The sequence below is a fragment of the Aquarana catesbeiana genome, linkage group LG01 (genome assembly GCF_042186555.1).
Source record: "Aquarana catesbeiana isolate 2022-GZ linkage group LG01, ASM4218655v1, whole genome shotgun sequence".
NCBI lineage: Eukaryota > Metazoa > Chordata > Amphibia > Anura > Ranidae > Aquarana > Aquarana catesbeiana.
Window position 1 is genome coordinate 696,716,968 of NC_133324.1, and position 16,442 is coordinate 696,733,409.

General features: G+C 41.0%; 1 protein-coding gene across 1 annotated transcript in view; it reads left to right on the forward strand.

The window, feature by feature from the left end:
* LARP1B (La ribonucleoprotein 1B) overlaps positions 1 to 16,442 on the forward strand; it is a 101,768-nt gene that overhangs the window by 53,756 nt on the left and 31,570 nt on the right. The window contains 2 exon segments of the mRNA XM_073603789.1: positions 15,953 to 16,100; positions 16,205 to 16,349. Of these exon segments, the coding sequence (XP_073459890.1) occupies positions 15,953 to 16,100; positions 16,205 to 16,349 (293 nt within the window).

The window sequence follows — 16,442 nt, forward strand, 5'->3', positions numbered from 1 at the left end:
TAGATACGTGGCACTGATAGGCATCCCTGGTGCTCCTGGCAGTGGTAGGCATTGAGTGGGCATTGATTGACAGCTGCTTGGGCAGAAATTGGTATCTCCCTGGGGGTCTAGGGGGGGCATACCTGGTGGTCCAGTGCGGATGGCCATCCTGGTGGTCCTGGGCGGCATGATGGTGGTCCTGGGTAGGATCCAAGGGGGGGCTGTGCTGATAATCAGCACAGACCCCCCCCCGTCAGGAGAGCAGATGATCGGCTCTCCTCTACTCGCATCTGTCAGACGCGAGTGAGGAAAAGCCGATCACCGGCTCTTCCTATTTACATCGCGATCAGCCGTGATTGAACACGGCTGATCACGTGGTAAAGAGTCTCCGTCAGGGACTCTTTACCTAGATCAGAGTTGCGGTGTGTCAGAATGACACACTGCAACAACGGTCGCCGAGATGCGCGCCCCCGGGGGTGCGCAGCGGCTTAATATCCTGATCACGTCATATGACGTCCGGTCAGGATATTGAAACCACTTTGCCGCCGTCATTCTGCTATATGGCGGGCGGCAAGTGCTTAAAGCTGACCATGTCAGACGCTGCACCATTTTAGCCATCCTGCCCTGCAGAACCTGCGAACCAGGGCCCTTTCAAGGTAAGCCAGAGCATTCTGAGGCCACCTCTGTTTTTACCAACAATTATGCACATAATATTAGTGGTAGCAGCGATTTTCGTATGCTATTGGTTTTCAAAAGGCTAAGACCAGCGGCTTGCATTCCCTTCCTAAGCATGTGCTTCTTGTGAGTGCAGAATGGCAGCCAGCTGGACCATAAATCTTTGCCAAAAGAGCAAGCATGTGGCAAAAGAATCCCTGTGAGTCTTAAAAGGATTAGTCTCCTCGGTAAAAGACGTCGGACACCTTTCCCTTCTTTCAGTTTGGGGTGCAATCAGGTTTTTTTGTGCTTTATTTTAGGTGGATCCTGCAACATATAATTGATTGGCTCCTGGACTAGGCCCTTATGCAAGGGCTGCAAAGACAAACCTGTGCTTAATGACTGTTCATAATCACAGGCAGGTGTTGTACTTAGGACTGCTCTGGCTACATTCCCAGGCTTAGAATGTCGCCAGCTTTAATTTACTACCAGGTCTGACCAGGTTATGACCTATGGGAATTGAAAGACTTTGGTCGCTTCTCACATGAGCAAGACAATTATGTTTACTTCAGAGTACTTTTCCCTATATGGGTGACTCATTACAACTAAACATTTTGGCTATGGTCAGGGAGGAGTGGAAGCTGTACCTATTATGGGTTACCAGTTGGTGTGTTCAACCTTACACTTCCTTTACCTGAAGTCCCCCAGTACTTCCACTGGATAGATATACAAAGCATTGGTAGCCACAGAGCAAGTTATACCTAGGTCCTGGATTCTGCTAACTGCTTGAGGGCATAATCAATGGTGTATGCATTACAGATCAGGGTTTATCTCGTAGATAAATACACTATGACTCTCCTCAGGGTTGTGCATTATGCTAGTATTTTATATCTATCATGAACATACACATGGGACATGCACATGAGGAAGACTAATAGGTACTGGTCATCTGGTTGCGGATGTTCAACCAAGTTTTCTTTGTCGCAGATCAAGGCTTTTGTCAAATACTATCTGACTGTTTTATTTGATACTTCTAACAATCTGCTTTGCATACGTTGTCCCATTATTTGGGAGGTTTTATTATATATGCTTACTGCTTTAAAGTGGATGTAAACCCAATGTCATCCTTTCTAAACTACTGCCATAGGGGTTATCTATAAGGATATACATGCCTCGTGCATGTATCTTTACCTGTCAAATGTCTCCCCTCTGTCTGTTATGAGACCTGAAAAACTGATTGGGCGGGTCTGTTGTCTGGAGCTCTGTGGGTGGAGTCGTGATGTCAGTAGACTCCCCACCCACCTCTACACTCCCCTTGTCAATATGCATTTTCTCCTGTGTATTTCTAACACTGAACTTCTACTATGATCTCTAACATCCAGTGAAAAGACAGGAAAGTAACCACATGGCTTCAGCATGCCAAATCATGGTGAGGTGTGGAACAGCCAATCCTTGCAGAGCTGCTGAAGAAAGGAGTGGGGGAGGGAATTAAAAAATGCTGTTTGTCTTAGGCTAGTGCACGAGATGTAAATCACCTGTCACTCACAGCAAGGGGGAGGATTTGACAAAGTTTTTCTCAGTTTGTCAAGATTTATCTCACTGAACAATAAGAGGATTGGTCAGAGATGGATTAACTCTGTGTGGCAAGACTGGGCTCAAATGATAGGAAATCTTATACTCTACAGTATTTTATATATAGATATATAGATATAGAGAGAGAATTTGGGTTTACATCCACTTTAAACTCGGCAGTGCCCTCAGCTTCCTAAAATGGAGAGCAACTGAGCATGTGCAGAGAAGGATGAGACAGTGTATTACTGGATTGTACATTGTATAGACACTTAATTTTAACGTTTTACACTAACAACTATACACTTGCTATATCTGCAAAAGGGGCCAACTGGAGTGATCTAGAGGGCTTAGTTTCTAACTAAAGTTCCACTTTAACAGAACGTGGTGTAACAGTCAGCGGTTTATCCTGTTACTACTACAGACTCTGTCTCTTTAAGCAGGGATCTTCTCCACTTCACTCATACCAGTATCGCACCTAGTGCCAGAGTCCTTGGGGGGGACTCTGACCTAAAACACCTGACATTTGCATTCGGATGAGAGGACAGTTATATTTCGTATGCACTGTATGCTTGTCCTTACATATTGCTCATATGCGTAATAACTGATGGCAGTGTAGCAATTCCTGTGTATTTCTTTGGCGATCAGAGCGCTTACCTGGTCACCCCTTTCCACACTGATTGTCAACAGCGTTGTTTGTTAGTCCATGCTTTAAGTAGCTATTTGGACGCATCAGAAGTTGCAGGGGCAATTATGGTCCAGGTATCATGGAATTTTACTATACTGTTTTATCCTCCAGTCTCTAAAAGTCCTTACAGTAGTTCAATCCAACTCAGGTATGGGCGATCTCTTAGCTATTTTCAGACCCAACCAGGGATAGAAAGCAGCGTCTCCATGCTTATGGTGCCTGGGTGGTTTCGGGGCCAATGACCCTTAGCAAGTAATGTGGCATTACAGCGATGATTTTTTTTGTGGCCACCTTTAAAGAGGAAGTAAACCCTGGCCGATTTATTTATTTCTCCCCCCCCCCCCCCCAAATAGCATAGCTCATTGCAAAGGATGATAAATTAAAATCAGCATAAAACAAGGTCTGTAAATTTCCTGTCCAGCCAAGACCATTCTTTCAGTAGAAGGTCCTTCAGGTTCTAGAGCCGCCCCACCCCCCCCCACCCCCCCCCCAAGTAGTATTCTTTGCTAAATCCTCTCGGATGCTGCCCTGGAAGACGACTTGAGAAAAGAGTTCGGTACCTGATAACCCCCTTTTTTCTAGGATGTCTTCCAGGGCAGCACTTAAACCCATCCCAACCCATATTTTTTTTTTTTTTTTTTTGGGCGGAAGTTTTATGGAAGGATGGTGTATATTTGTCTGTTGTTCCTTTCAGTACTTGTATATTACTGAGGTATGTGATGGCTTTTATAATGGTGGATGATGTGTTTTTCCTGTTTTAGGTGGGAAGAGACCTATATCTCAGATGCTGCCCCGGAAGTCTTCCTAGAAAAGGAGTTACCGAGTACCTAACTCCTATTAAAAAAAAAAAAAACTTGTTTTGATTTATTTCTTCTTTCAGTTCTAAAATCATTTAAATATGTCCATCTAACGAGAGAAACATAAGAATGACTTCACAGGGTGTCCTATAAGAAGAAAGTCAATGGTATCGGGACCATTTTATTTTAGTTATGTTATTTTATTCATTTTTAAATCCAAAAAATGTATTTAGGTTTTTAAAGCTGTTGTTCATAAAGGAAAAAATAAACGGAAAATAAAATAGTTTAGAGCAAAGCTTTGGGATCTGCAAAAATCCCCTTTTAGTATACCCTCCCCCCCCCAACACAAAACACTAAATAGTTTTTCCATTGGTGAAATTCCTTACCATTGAAGAGAAAAGTTTAATTGAATTTTCAGGACTCTGTAGTTCAAAAAATGCTGCATGTATTCTGCCTTGGAGGAGCTGTTAGGACAGGGATTACATCATATCCTATCCCCTCTCTTTACACTATCATCAAACTACATTTCCTGTCGTGCTTTGCAAATTGCAATGAATGTGGGAGGTACACTAGGCCTGTTAATGTAAATGTGAACATGCCCACCTCAACATAAATCGCACCCCCTCATTCTGCAGCCAGCCAACCAGCTCAGTAGCACACAGCAGGATGGACAGTTACAGCCTTATAAATGCAAAACATGTTTATACTTGCCTCCTCCAGACACAACAGCAAATAAACCTATTGCCCTTACATGCTTTATTAATCATTACTGAACTGTAGACGCATGCCCCTAATTATATATTCTATTATATATTCTGTGCTTGTATGGTGTATGAGCACATCCCTATCGCAGCACAGGAAGAGCCAAGACGTTCTGCTTTCACATCAGCATGTGACACAAGTAAATGTCGGCATGAGAAAAAAAAACAAAAAAGTGCAGTGCTAACGAATCAATACCGGTCTCTGTGATATGTAACATCACATATAATACACATCCAACTGACAATAAGACCTAAAAAATGTTTTCACATACAAGACCTGTCAGCCCGAGATCTCTGCTCTGTTGTGGAGATGATCTCTATTAACGCTCTATAAGTGGTGCTGGCAGGGAGGAGGAGGGAGCGGAGGATGACACCACCTCTATGGGCGGCACAGACCAGGGGGCTGTAAGACCCCCTCCGGCCACAAAAGTGAGCAGGACGGTAATAGAAATCCCTGCTCAGCTTAAGAAAGAGAACTACTGGTGGGGAGTGACATGACTGCTGGCTGAGGGTACAGGAGGAATAGCAGCCAGCAGTCTTACAAACGAAATCACTGGGCAATAACAGTTTTTCAGCAAGATCAGCAGGCTATTGCAGAGGAACTACTGGGCTCAGAAGAAGGTGGATGGTATAAATGGTGAAGGTAGAAGGTCAGCAACAAAGACATGGAAAAGTGTTTTTTTTTTTTCCTCCCCCCCCCCCCCCCCGGAGTTCTGCTTTAAATCTTAGGCCTCATGCACACAGGCTGTTTAAAATAACATTATGAAAACGCCAGTATCTTTGCAGTGATTTTTTTTTTTTTTTTTTACTTTTTTCAACGTTTTTGCAATAGCGTTTTTGAGCGTTTTTCCACGTTAGCGTTTTTTTTTTTTTTTTCAATGGACCAAAAACGTCAAAAAACGTTGGTGAATGAAGTTTTTGAGTGTTAGATTGTTTTTACAGCTGAAAAACGTCTCTCAGAACCCACTGGTCCTGGGTGTTTTTTTTACAGCTTAAAAAAGCCTATGCCATTTGCAGCTCAAAAACGCCTAGGTGGGCATGAAGCCATAGACTAACATAGACAGGCCTTTTTTAAGCTGAAAAAAAAGCTCAAAAAAGCAGTTGTAAAAACGTCCGTGTGCATGAGGCCTAATAGCTGAAGTCACAGGGCTTTCCACAAATTAAAATGCTGGATGGAAGCATCAAGACAAGGAATTTTGCAAAACCTGTAATAAAATTTGGATTATAAGTTTAAACAGGCGTACAAAAGCACTAGCTAGATTCTGGTACTGGTTGAAGAATTAGATTAAAGTGCGTAAAGCAGTTATGGCTGTTCCAGTTTGTAATAGTGAGGGCTGTAGGCAAGACTAACAAGTAATCGCGTGTTTGTTTTTATATTTTTAATTTTTATACATTTTGTAAAATACTACACTAAGTAGGCTTTACGGCACAGGTAGAGGCTGAAAATGTGAAAAGGTCCTAAAGCTCCACCTGCTGGCTCAAAAGAAGAATGCAGCATATATGAAAAAAATGCATTGTGTCAAATTTACCCGGCTTAGAAATGTAAAATCTGCTGCTTTTTAATAAACAAACATATATATTTTTTTTGTACTTGCAGTTCTAAATTAGAAAAATATATATTTTGTACAGTATAATGTGATCTGATGCTGGTATATTTACCTTTCTTTAATGCCTCTATACTTTGATAAAAATAAATAAACTTCAGTTATTGAAGAAAAAAAAAAATGTACAAAACCTTTAACCACTATGAATTCCCTTCATAATAGATCGTTTTTACGAACGTTTATGGCTCTCGTAGTGCAGCCAACATACTGAAGGCCGTATGGACAGATAATCAGATACACCACATTTAAAGAAGTACAGGTGATGAAGGTGTCAATATTGAACAGTTTGGCAATAGTACTTGATTTGAATTCTTCAATCCATCTGTTCTTAATTTTATTGAGGCTACAAACAATACATTTTCTGCATGGGAAGTAGCCTTTCAATTTATGAAAGAATAAAACCCCTTTTTGAAGCATCCAGGATGTTTGGTGCCGCCTGAAGGCCTAATGGAGGAACACCTCGAAAGACCACATCCGGAAGAGTTGGCCCCAATGTCCTGTCATTCTTCAGAACATTCCAATGTTTGGACACTATATTTTTTTAATGTCCCGATATTGTCATGAAAAACTTTGATGAAAGCAAACCAAAATCTTTCAGAGCCCTATCGCTCCAAGTGGCCCAGTGAGTAAGAGGGATCTATCTGAATGGCCCACCTTCATGATAACTTCATCTAGTTCAGCAGAAGCATAGCCCTTATCGACAAATCAGGATTTTAGGACCATTGCCTGTTTTTAATATAGTCCTCATAAACAGTACAATTCTGTCTCTAATGCAGATAAATTGACTTTTAGGGACTCCCTTCAACCAAGAAGGGTGATGGCAGCTCTCCCTACCGATATAACTGTTTCTATCGTTGGACTTAAAGTGGTTGTAAAGTCAGGATGATAAAACACAGCTCTCGATAAAACAGAGGGGATGGCAGTGTTTCCTTTTTTTTTTTTTTAAATACTAATAGTAAGTACCTTATCTCACAGCAATAAATTGTTGCCAGTGTCTTTCCTCTGCTCAGAAGAAGAATGCAAAGGAAGGGGCTGAGATAACCTCTGACATGAGCCGCCCTGCAGAGGAATGTCATCTAACCGCTGTAAGATAAGGAATTTATGATTTAGGCCCCTTTCACACGGGCACCATCAGTTTAGGCACGTTAAAAACGTATCAGTTCTTATCCGTTGCTTCATCCGTCTTCTGTTAATCTTTGTTTTCATCCGTCTTCCGTTCCATCAACATTCGTTTTCATCCGTTAATGTACATGTTTACATCCATTTTGCTATCCGTTTACAGCAGTTTCTGTGCCTTTAAGGAAATTACCCAGAAAGCATTGCTCCTCCCATCCTACATTGCCATGCGTGAACAATTTGCCGACTACTTTCTATCTCCATCAGGAGAAGTTCCATGGCAGTACACATATATATATATATATATATATATATATATATATATATATATATATATATATCTCTATTGCAGTGCAGATTTAAATTTATTAATTAATTTGGTTATTTCATTGTATTTTGATAGCATAAAAAGACACAAAAGCATGACATGATATGTTCAAAACAGTTTGTTTTATTATTCTGCATAACCCTTTTAAAATAAAGGTTTTTTCACTTTGTTTTTTTATTTGTCAAAGTATGAACTTTGAATTATTTCTTCAAAATGGATCTTAACTGATTGGACTTTGACTGACATTGTCGGTTAATATCAGTTTTGACAGATCTGGACGTAGCCTTGTACGTTAAAAAAAAAAAAAACGGATAAAAACGGAAGTGGAGGTTAACAGATGGTCATCCGTTTGCCAATAGGAATGCATTGTTGTCCGTTGACGGATGGAAGAAAAATGGATAGACGGTCCATCCGTGTGAAAGGGGCCTTAGAGTTTTAAAAGAACAGACACTTAGCAGTTAAAATCTTGATAAAACAGAGGGGATGAAAGTTACTTTTCAAAGGTATTTCAAGTGACAGGGAAGAGCAGTAGGGTGGGGGATCGCTCTCACACACAGGCATCGGAACTGACAGGCAGGGAAGGGGAGAGGCAGAGAGGAGAGAGCATGTAATCTTACCACGGTATCCTGAATCAAGAGCCCTGATTTTCGTGGTCAGCACAGACGGGGACACAGGAACAGGCAGGATCAGCCAGGTATTTCACATACAAAGGGACACGTGACATGACACAAGCACTATGTTATTTAACATGCTTTAAAGGCACAGGATATATATAATTTTCTGGGGGGTTTACAAATGCTTTAAAGTAGAATGAAGTAACCAAAACTCCATCTCTCACCTCTATATTTTGATCCAAAAAATGGATCTTAGATGAACTCTCTTCGTATTGTAAAGAACTCATTCAGAGATGTCAAATCACAATTTCAAAGGAGGAAGACGTCATCAATGTACCTCCCCCAGAAGACCAACTCTGGTCTCCGTGAAGCATAGATGACGTCCTCTTCCCATTTAGCTGTAAAGAGGTTGGCCATGCTAGGGGCAAATTCAGCCCCCATGGCCACATCATGATCCTGGTGATAAAGGAAACCTCCAAACCAAAAATAATTGTGTGATATGACAAAAGTGAGTCGTTTTAGCACAAAAAAATCCTGATTATGTAGTTAGAGTCATCCCTTTCCAATAATGACTCTACTGCTTTGTACCCGTGCTCATGGGAAATGATTGTGTAGAGCAGTGGTTCTCAGCTCCTGTCCTCAGGACCCACTAACAGGCCAGATTTTAAGTATTACCTTGGGGAGATGCAGACTAGAATACTGCAATCACTGAGAAGCAAATGATATCACCTGTTATCTTGCAAACTTGACCTGTTAGTGGGTCCTGAGGACAGGAGTTGAGAACCACTGGTGTAGAGGGAGGCCACATCAGCCGTAGCCACCCCTCAACTCAATCTCCCCCAAGCTCTTAATGATCTGAGAAGAGTCCTTCAAAAACTAAGGTGTCCCAGTCACCAGGGGCTGCAAAAAACATCTATATACTTTCCTATTTGATGTTAACAAATCCAGTCCACTTATGATAGGCCTACCAGGTGGATTAACTAGATCCTTGTGGACCTTAGGGAGATAATGGATAACTGGTATTCTGGGTGCAGCAGGCAGAAGAAACTGTTTTTCTTTATTAGTAAGAATATTATCTTCAAAGCCCTCATTGATCAACTTCCCTAGAGCCTTCTTATATTTAACAGTTGGATCATTAGGGTGACTTTATGTATCTCGACCTATCGGAAGGAATTTTCATAGTTTCCTCTATATAGGAGGACTTATCGAGTACAACAACGCCGCCCCCTTTATCAGCGTGGTGGACAATGATGTCATCCCTACTCTTAATGGACTTTAACCCATCAGTGAATCTTTTATTATTAAAACATTTTTTTTTAATCTTTAATTTCTCTGTCTTTAAGAACCAACTCCTTAAACACTGAAATAGAAGGATCAGGGTTTCCAGGTGGATTGAAGCGATAAGCATTTGTCAACCCTGAATGCCTAATACCCCCCCATATTGACCTCAGGAGCCCGAGAAGGCTTGGAAAGAAAGTATCTCTTGATGATGATCTTTCTAATGTACTTCTGTACATCTTTAAATGCACCAAATTTACTTAGTTGTAATGAAAAATTTGTTTTGAATCGTGGTCTTAAGTTTGCCCCTGATAAACCAATAAGTTCACATTTACTGAGCTTGAAAATACCCTGATCTTTTATACCCCTCTGGTCCCTCAATTGGACCTCCAATTCCTTTTTTTTTTTTTTTTTTGGGGGGGGGGGCCTCTTGAGGAATAAAAGAAGGTTGTGGTGCGCTGGAAGAGGTTTGATCAGATCTCCATGGGGGATAGGCTGGACTGTTCCGTTGAGGGAAGCGTTGGTTAGAACGGTATTGTCTAGGTGTATGATAGGAGGGATGCTGTGTGATATACCTATTATTATCACCATCATCCCAAACATCATCATAGTCCCTTCTCAAAAGTTCATAATTGTTGTGTGGTAATAAACCCACTTCTTGGGGGTAATGTGGATTATTATAGGAATTCCATTTATTATTCCACTTAGGGGGACCACCTCTCCTAGGGGTTCCACCCAAGTGTTTGGAATGGCTGTAGGTGTGGGGGGCGCCTCCTAACTTGTTTCCAACCTCTCCCAGGGGTGCCAGCACCTGTAGAGTGTGGTAACTTTTGTTTGTCTTGGGAGACAGGAATAGAAGATCCCATTTGTACCCCAGATGGATTGCCTTCAGAATTAACAAGGTTATTCATTTTAACCTGCCATTTGAATACTGAATTATTTTTGTAGTCATCCAGATCCTTTAAGATACTTCTTTTTTTTTTTTTTTTTTTTACCTTTTTCATCAAAATCCTCTTTCTCCAAAACTTTTTTAAGAAGGTCAGATTTATTTTTATACTTGTCTAAATCCTTATGAGACGACAATTTACCCTTTTAATTCAATAATATCCTTGTCTAATTTCTGAAGTTTACGCCTTTTGCGGGTTATAAGAAAACCTAAAAGGTCAAGACCCACATCGTTGAAATATTTAAACCAATCCAGGAGATCTTGTTGGGGGTGATCTCAAACTTGACTTCTGGGAACCATGTTGTCGTCCAAGTGTTTCTCTAGGAAGGCAACATCCCAGTTACCATGAATTTCTGAAACCATGAGATTTTTGAGGCGTTCAAATAAGCCCCCTAGATCTGAATTATACTGTGTATCAATGCTATTAAATACATCCTTAAGATCCAAGGTCTTTTGTGTATATGTATTATATGCTAAAACATACACACATTTTACAAAAAACTGTGATTAAAAACCTGCTGCCACAGGTGCAGGTAAAGTAAACAGGTGTTCCAAAAGTTCATAAAATAAATTGGTGCTCCAACAATTCCTGTATTTGCATAGAATGATTAAGTGGTTCCAACTTCCCACATGCAGTTCATATAAAATTGTCCATGTGCAAATGAAAAAATCCAAAGTGCAAGTGCATCATCACTGGGCTTTAAACGTAAAGAATGGCTGCTTACCAAATTGAATTATCCCACCAAGAGTTGGTTTGGGTTCTAAAAATAAAGCATCCTTGTAGCAGAATACAGAGTGACAGAAAAATGAGCTCATCAGACTGCAATTTCTGTTTTTACTGGCCAGTCGCAAGCAAGGGTGGGCACTGGACAGTCTGGGCTCAGAACAAGCTGGTTGAATGGTCAGAGCACCTTATGAAAAAAATGCTATGGAGAAAGTCCGTGGCTTGAAAGTAAATATTTCAGCAAAGGTTGTTTTATTCTATTTTTTTAATAAGCTTTTATTTTTTTGATCTGAAATTCTGCTTTAATCAGTAACCCATTTTATTGGGTGGTTGCCTTTTAACAAACAAGCCCAAGCAATCGAAGGGTAGTTACTTCAGTATCCCGTGTGCCTTTTCCACAATGCTACCACCTAGAGACTTGTTCTTTTAAGCCCTGTTGCAAAATTATGTCTGCTCTTTTCTCAGACTATTTGTCTTGTTCAACACATCACTTCTAAACATGGCATACAAGTTTAAAGGGCAGTGTAAATAGTTTGTATTTAATCAGGACAGGAAATAAGGTAATAAACAATTTTTTTAAGTGTCCAAAATATATTTGTCTTTAAAAGGTAAGGTTTAAGTACTCCTCATACGATTTCAAATGTTTTCCTTTTCTGAATTTTAACTGTCTTTTCAGAACCAGCATTTCCGATTCTGAATGGTGTAGCTCAGTTATGAATGGTAATGTTCCACAGCATACTGTAGTTAGTTTTTATTTACATGGTTTATTAACCGTGTACAATCTCTGTTGATCTGCAAGTTTGCTGACATGATTGCTACATTGTGTCAAATGAACAGTGGCACGCCCTAATCCCTGCTGCTGCTGCCACATGTTTGCAAAATCTTTTTTACCTTTTAAGTAATGGAGTTTGGAGTAAAAAAAAATTCCAGTTGTGTACTTGAAGTCTCAGCCTTATACGTAGTTTTAAGGTTAAAGTGTAAGTTTACCTTTACAGAAAATCTGTAAGGTGACCTTACACTGGACTCTCTCTACATCCCACCTGGTCCTGCTGTACCAGATTGCCACGAACCCTCCCCACTGTCAGACACCAAAAAGCCGCGTCCGAGGTCCGGATATTTGAAACCCCCCGCAGCTTAATCTCCTGTCCATATTGCTTAGCCAGTACTGATTACAGGGATTCTAATTTGTCAGCACCGTCTTATAGACGGCGCTGACCAGTCAGAAACTGTCTAGCCTGTACTGTCAGCGCTGCAAGGAGAGAAGCGAAAGCTGCCAAGATTTCAAATCCCCTGACCACTGGTGGGGGGGATCGTGACAAACTGGTACAGTGGTACCAGGTGGGATGGGGAGAGGGTCCAGTGTAAAGGTCACCTTGTAAATTTCTTTAAAGTTGAGCTTACATTTGAAATGGACTGATCTTATGATTATTGCATCTGTACAAAGGTCTGATAAATGAGCCTGTATGGTACAATTCACACGAGCTTCAGTTTTCAGAAGCACAGTGTGTACAGCAAGCTTTGGCTAGCTTTCAAGTGGAACTAAAGGCAGTTTATACTCGCCGTTCATCAAACAGTCCTGGTCCCCCACCGGCACGAACATCTTTTGTGAGGCGGTTTTCAGCCATCTTCATTGGCTGGCGCGGGATGACGTCGCTCCCACGCATGCACAGGAGGCCACTTTTCTGGCACACAGGGATTGGGCCAGCAGGTGTAAGCTGAACTGTGCATACCCACCTCCAGTTTACATGCTGGGGAACGCTGCACACAAGTAAGTGTATTTTATTGCAGAAGAGAGATTGCATGTCTTTTCTGTAGTGAAAGAAAAATACCTGCCTGCTTGCAGCAAACAGCGGAACTTTAGTTCTGCTTTAAGCAGCTCTATTTAGGCCTTTAATCACTTGACCACTGGGCACTTAAACCCCCTTAATAACCAGACCAATTTTCAGCTTTTGGTGCTCTTACATTTTGAATGACAATTACTCAGTCATGCAACACTGTACCTATATGAATTTTTTGTCCTTTTTTCACACAAGTAGAGCTTTCTTTTGGTGGTATTTAATCACCGCTGGGTTCTTTTATTTTTTGCGCTATAAAAGAAAAAAGACCGAAAATTCTGTAAAAAATAAATGCATTTTTCTTCGTTTCTGTTATAAAAATTTTGCAAATTAGTAATTTTACTTCATATATTTTGGCCAAAATTTATACCGCAACATATCTTTGGTAAAAATAACTCAAATCGGTGTATATTATTTGGTCTTTGTGAAAGGTATAGAGTCCAAAAGCTATGGTGTCAATATCTGAAAATTGATCACACCTGAAGTACTGACGGCCTATCTAATTTCTTGAGACCCTAACATGCCAGAAAAGTACAAATACCCCCCAAATGACCCCTTTTTTGGAAGAAGACATTCCAAGGTATTTAGAAAGATCCATGATGAGTTTTTTGAAGTTGGCATTTTTTCCCACAATTCTTTGCAAAATCAAGATTTTTTTGTTTTTTTTTCACAAAATTGTCATATTGGCAGGTTATTTCTCACACACAGCATATGCATACCACAAATTACACCCCAAAACACATTCTACTACTCCTCCTGAGTATGGCGATACCACATGTGTGAGACTTTTACACAGCGTGGCCACATACAGAGGCCCAACATGCACGGAGCACCTTCAGGCGTTCTGGAGTGCCCAGGCCAATTCTGTTTTTTGCTAGAAAATTATATAGAGCCCCAAAATATTATATATGTTGTTTTTTTTTAGCAAAGACCCTAGAGAATACAATGGCGGTCGTTGCAACTTTTTATCTCGCATGGTATTTGCTCAGCAATTTTTCGAACGCCTTTTTTTTGGTAAAAAAAACAAAACCGTAAAGTTAGTCCAATGTTTTTGCATAATGTGAAAGATGAAGTTATGCCGAGTAAATAGATACCTAACATGTCACCCTTCAAAATTGCACAAGCTTGTGGAATGGCGCTAAACTTCGCTACTTAAAAATCCCCATAGGCGACGCTTTAAAATTTTTTACTGGTTACATGTTTTGAGTTACAGAGGAGGTCTAGGGCCAAAATTATTGTTCTCACTCTACCGATCGCAGCGATACCTCACATGTGTGGTTTGAACACCACTTTCATATGTGGGTGGGACTTACGTATGCGTTCGCTTCTGCATGCGAGGACATGGGGAAAAAGAAAACATTTTTTTTTTATTGTTCATTTTACTTTATTTTAGTTTGACGCTTTTGTCCAAAAAATACATTTTTTGATCACTTTTGTTCCTATTACAAGGATGTTTACATTCCTTGGCATGACAGGTCCTCTTTACAGTGAGATATGGGGTCAGTAAGACCCCACATCTCACCTCTAGGCTGGGAAGCCTGAAATAAAAAAAAAAATGTAAAAAAACAGTCCTGGCTTCGATCGTAGCGGTGAGTCGGTAGAAGCACCTGAGGGTGGCAGGAGGGCCCCTCTCACCTCCCGTAAGAATGATCAAGCAGTGGAACAGCCTTTATGATCCTACTTATGGTGTAGGGAATCGCTGGCTGCAAAAGCTGATATCTGAATGATGTCTGTAGCTGCACCCATCATTCAGATATCCTTGCACAAAGTCAAGGACGTCTGACGGCTGGCGGGCGGGAAATGGTTAAAACGCATTTTTTTTTTTTTTTTTAAACACAAAGTTGTCCATTTATACAATATTTCTAACACATAGCATGTACATACCAAAAATGACCCTCCAAAATAGATTTTCCTACTCCTCCTGAGTACGGCGATACCACATGTGTGAGACTTCCACAGCCTGGCCACATACAGAGGCCGAGTACAGCTGAGCATGGGCGAGTATGGCTGAGCATGGCTGGGTATGGCTGGTGTATGGCAGAGTATTGCGGGGCATTGCAGGGTATTGCAGAGTAGTGCAGAGTATTGCAGGGCATTGCAGAATAGTGCAGGGCATTGCTGAGTATGGAGGGATGGCTGAGCATGGATGGATGGCTGGATGTGACAGCAATTGTCACTGAGCAGCGCTGTGGGCACTACACATCCAGCCCACAGCACTGCTGACATCCGATCCCTCCCCCTCTGTACCAATTGGTAAAGAGAGGGGAGAGAGCAATCACATGGTAAACGGCCGCGATTTACCGTGATGTGGCGGGTCCTCTGGACCCGGTGGTCACGGATGTTCCCGTGTGCGTGCCCCGGGGGCACACGAGAGCGGGATTCTGGGATCACATCATAGTACGTGCGCCCAGAGTTATCCAACTGCCCTGCAGCCGTCATTTGGCTATGGGCTGGTTGGCAGCTGGTTAAAGAATACTTTACTATAGGGATGTTAAATCTGTATCTCAATGGGAGTGGTAATTGGCACTTTAAACAAGCTGTTAGAAGGAATTCAAACCGCTTCAAGTGCTGAATATTGCTAGCAGCTTGCATAAAGTAACAGTCAGCACTAGGATTTGTTCTTAACCTCCCAAAATTGGAGCTGAATTGTGCTTTAAAGTCTTTATCCAAGTTGTTTGCTGTACATGCTGCTCTTATACAAGCTGAAGCATCGATCTATATATTTATTAAATTGCAGCTACATGTAGTTTTCCGCAGAGTATCCTCAAAATAAATCCTTTTAGAACCTCAAAGTCTGTCGGGGAAGATGTATAGGTGGTAGATTAAAACAGTTTAAAATATGAGCGGTTCGGATTGGCTGCAGATAACCATTGTTTCAAGATGTCAACTTTTTATCTTGTTATATCTTTATTTGGTTAACATTTGTGTGCATTCCAGTATAGTATTACCCTGTGTTGGACATAAACATGAAATTCCTCTGTAGGAAAGAGTAAACCTAAATATGCAGAATGTCAAAGAATTCTGAGCACTCTTCCTTTTATTTATTCTCTGTATCACAGTTCAGTATGGTGTCCGTAAGGGGGCTGCGCCTTTTCAGTCTGACTTGGGTGATAACAGAAGTATGATGTATTGCTACAATTATGGAACTGGTGTCCAGATGTATCCTTTAGATGGAAAGCTGCTGAAGGAGTACCTGAAACGTCAGATGTAAGTGTGTATTTTTGGGTTACTGATGCATTTTTAAAATCAATTCAATGGTTTTGTAAAACCTGATGCATAATAACCATATTATTCCCACTGTTCTCTTTCAGTGAATATTATTTCAGTTTGGAAAACTTGGAAAGGGATTTTTATTTGAGAAGAAAAATGGATGCCCAAGGATTTTTACCTCTCTCCCTGATAGCAGGCTTTCGTCGGGTGCAGTCTCTGACCACCGATGTCAGTAAGATTTGTGAGGTAATGCCTGCCATATCCAAAATGAAAGAATACATTAATTCTTCATGCATGGGGAAAATGCCTATATTTGCTTTCATGACACCAGTAGTAGAA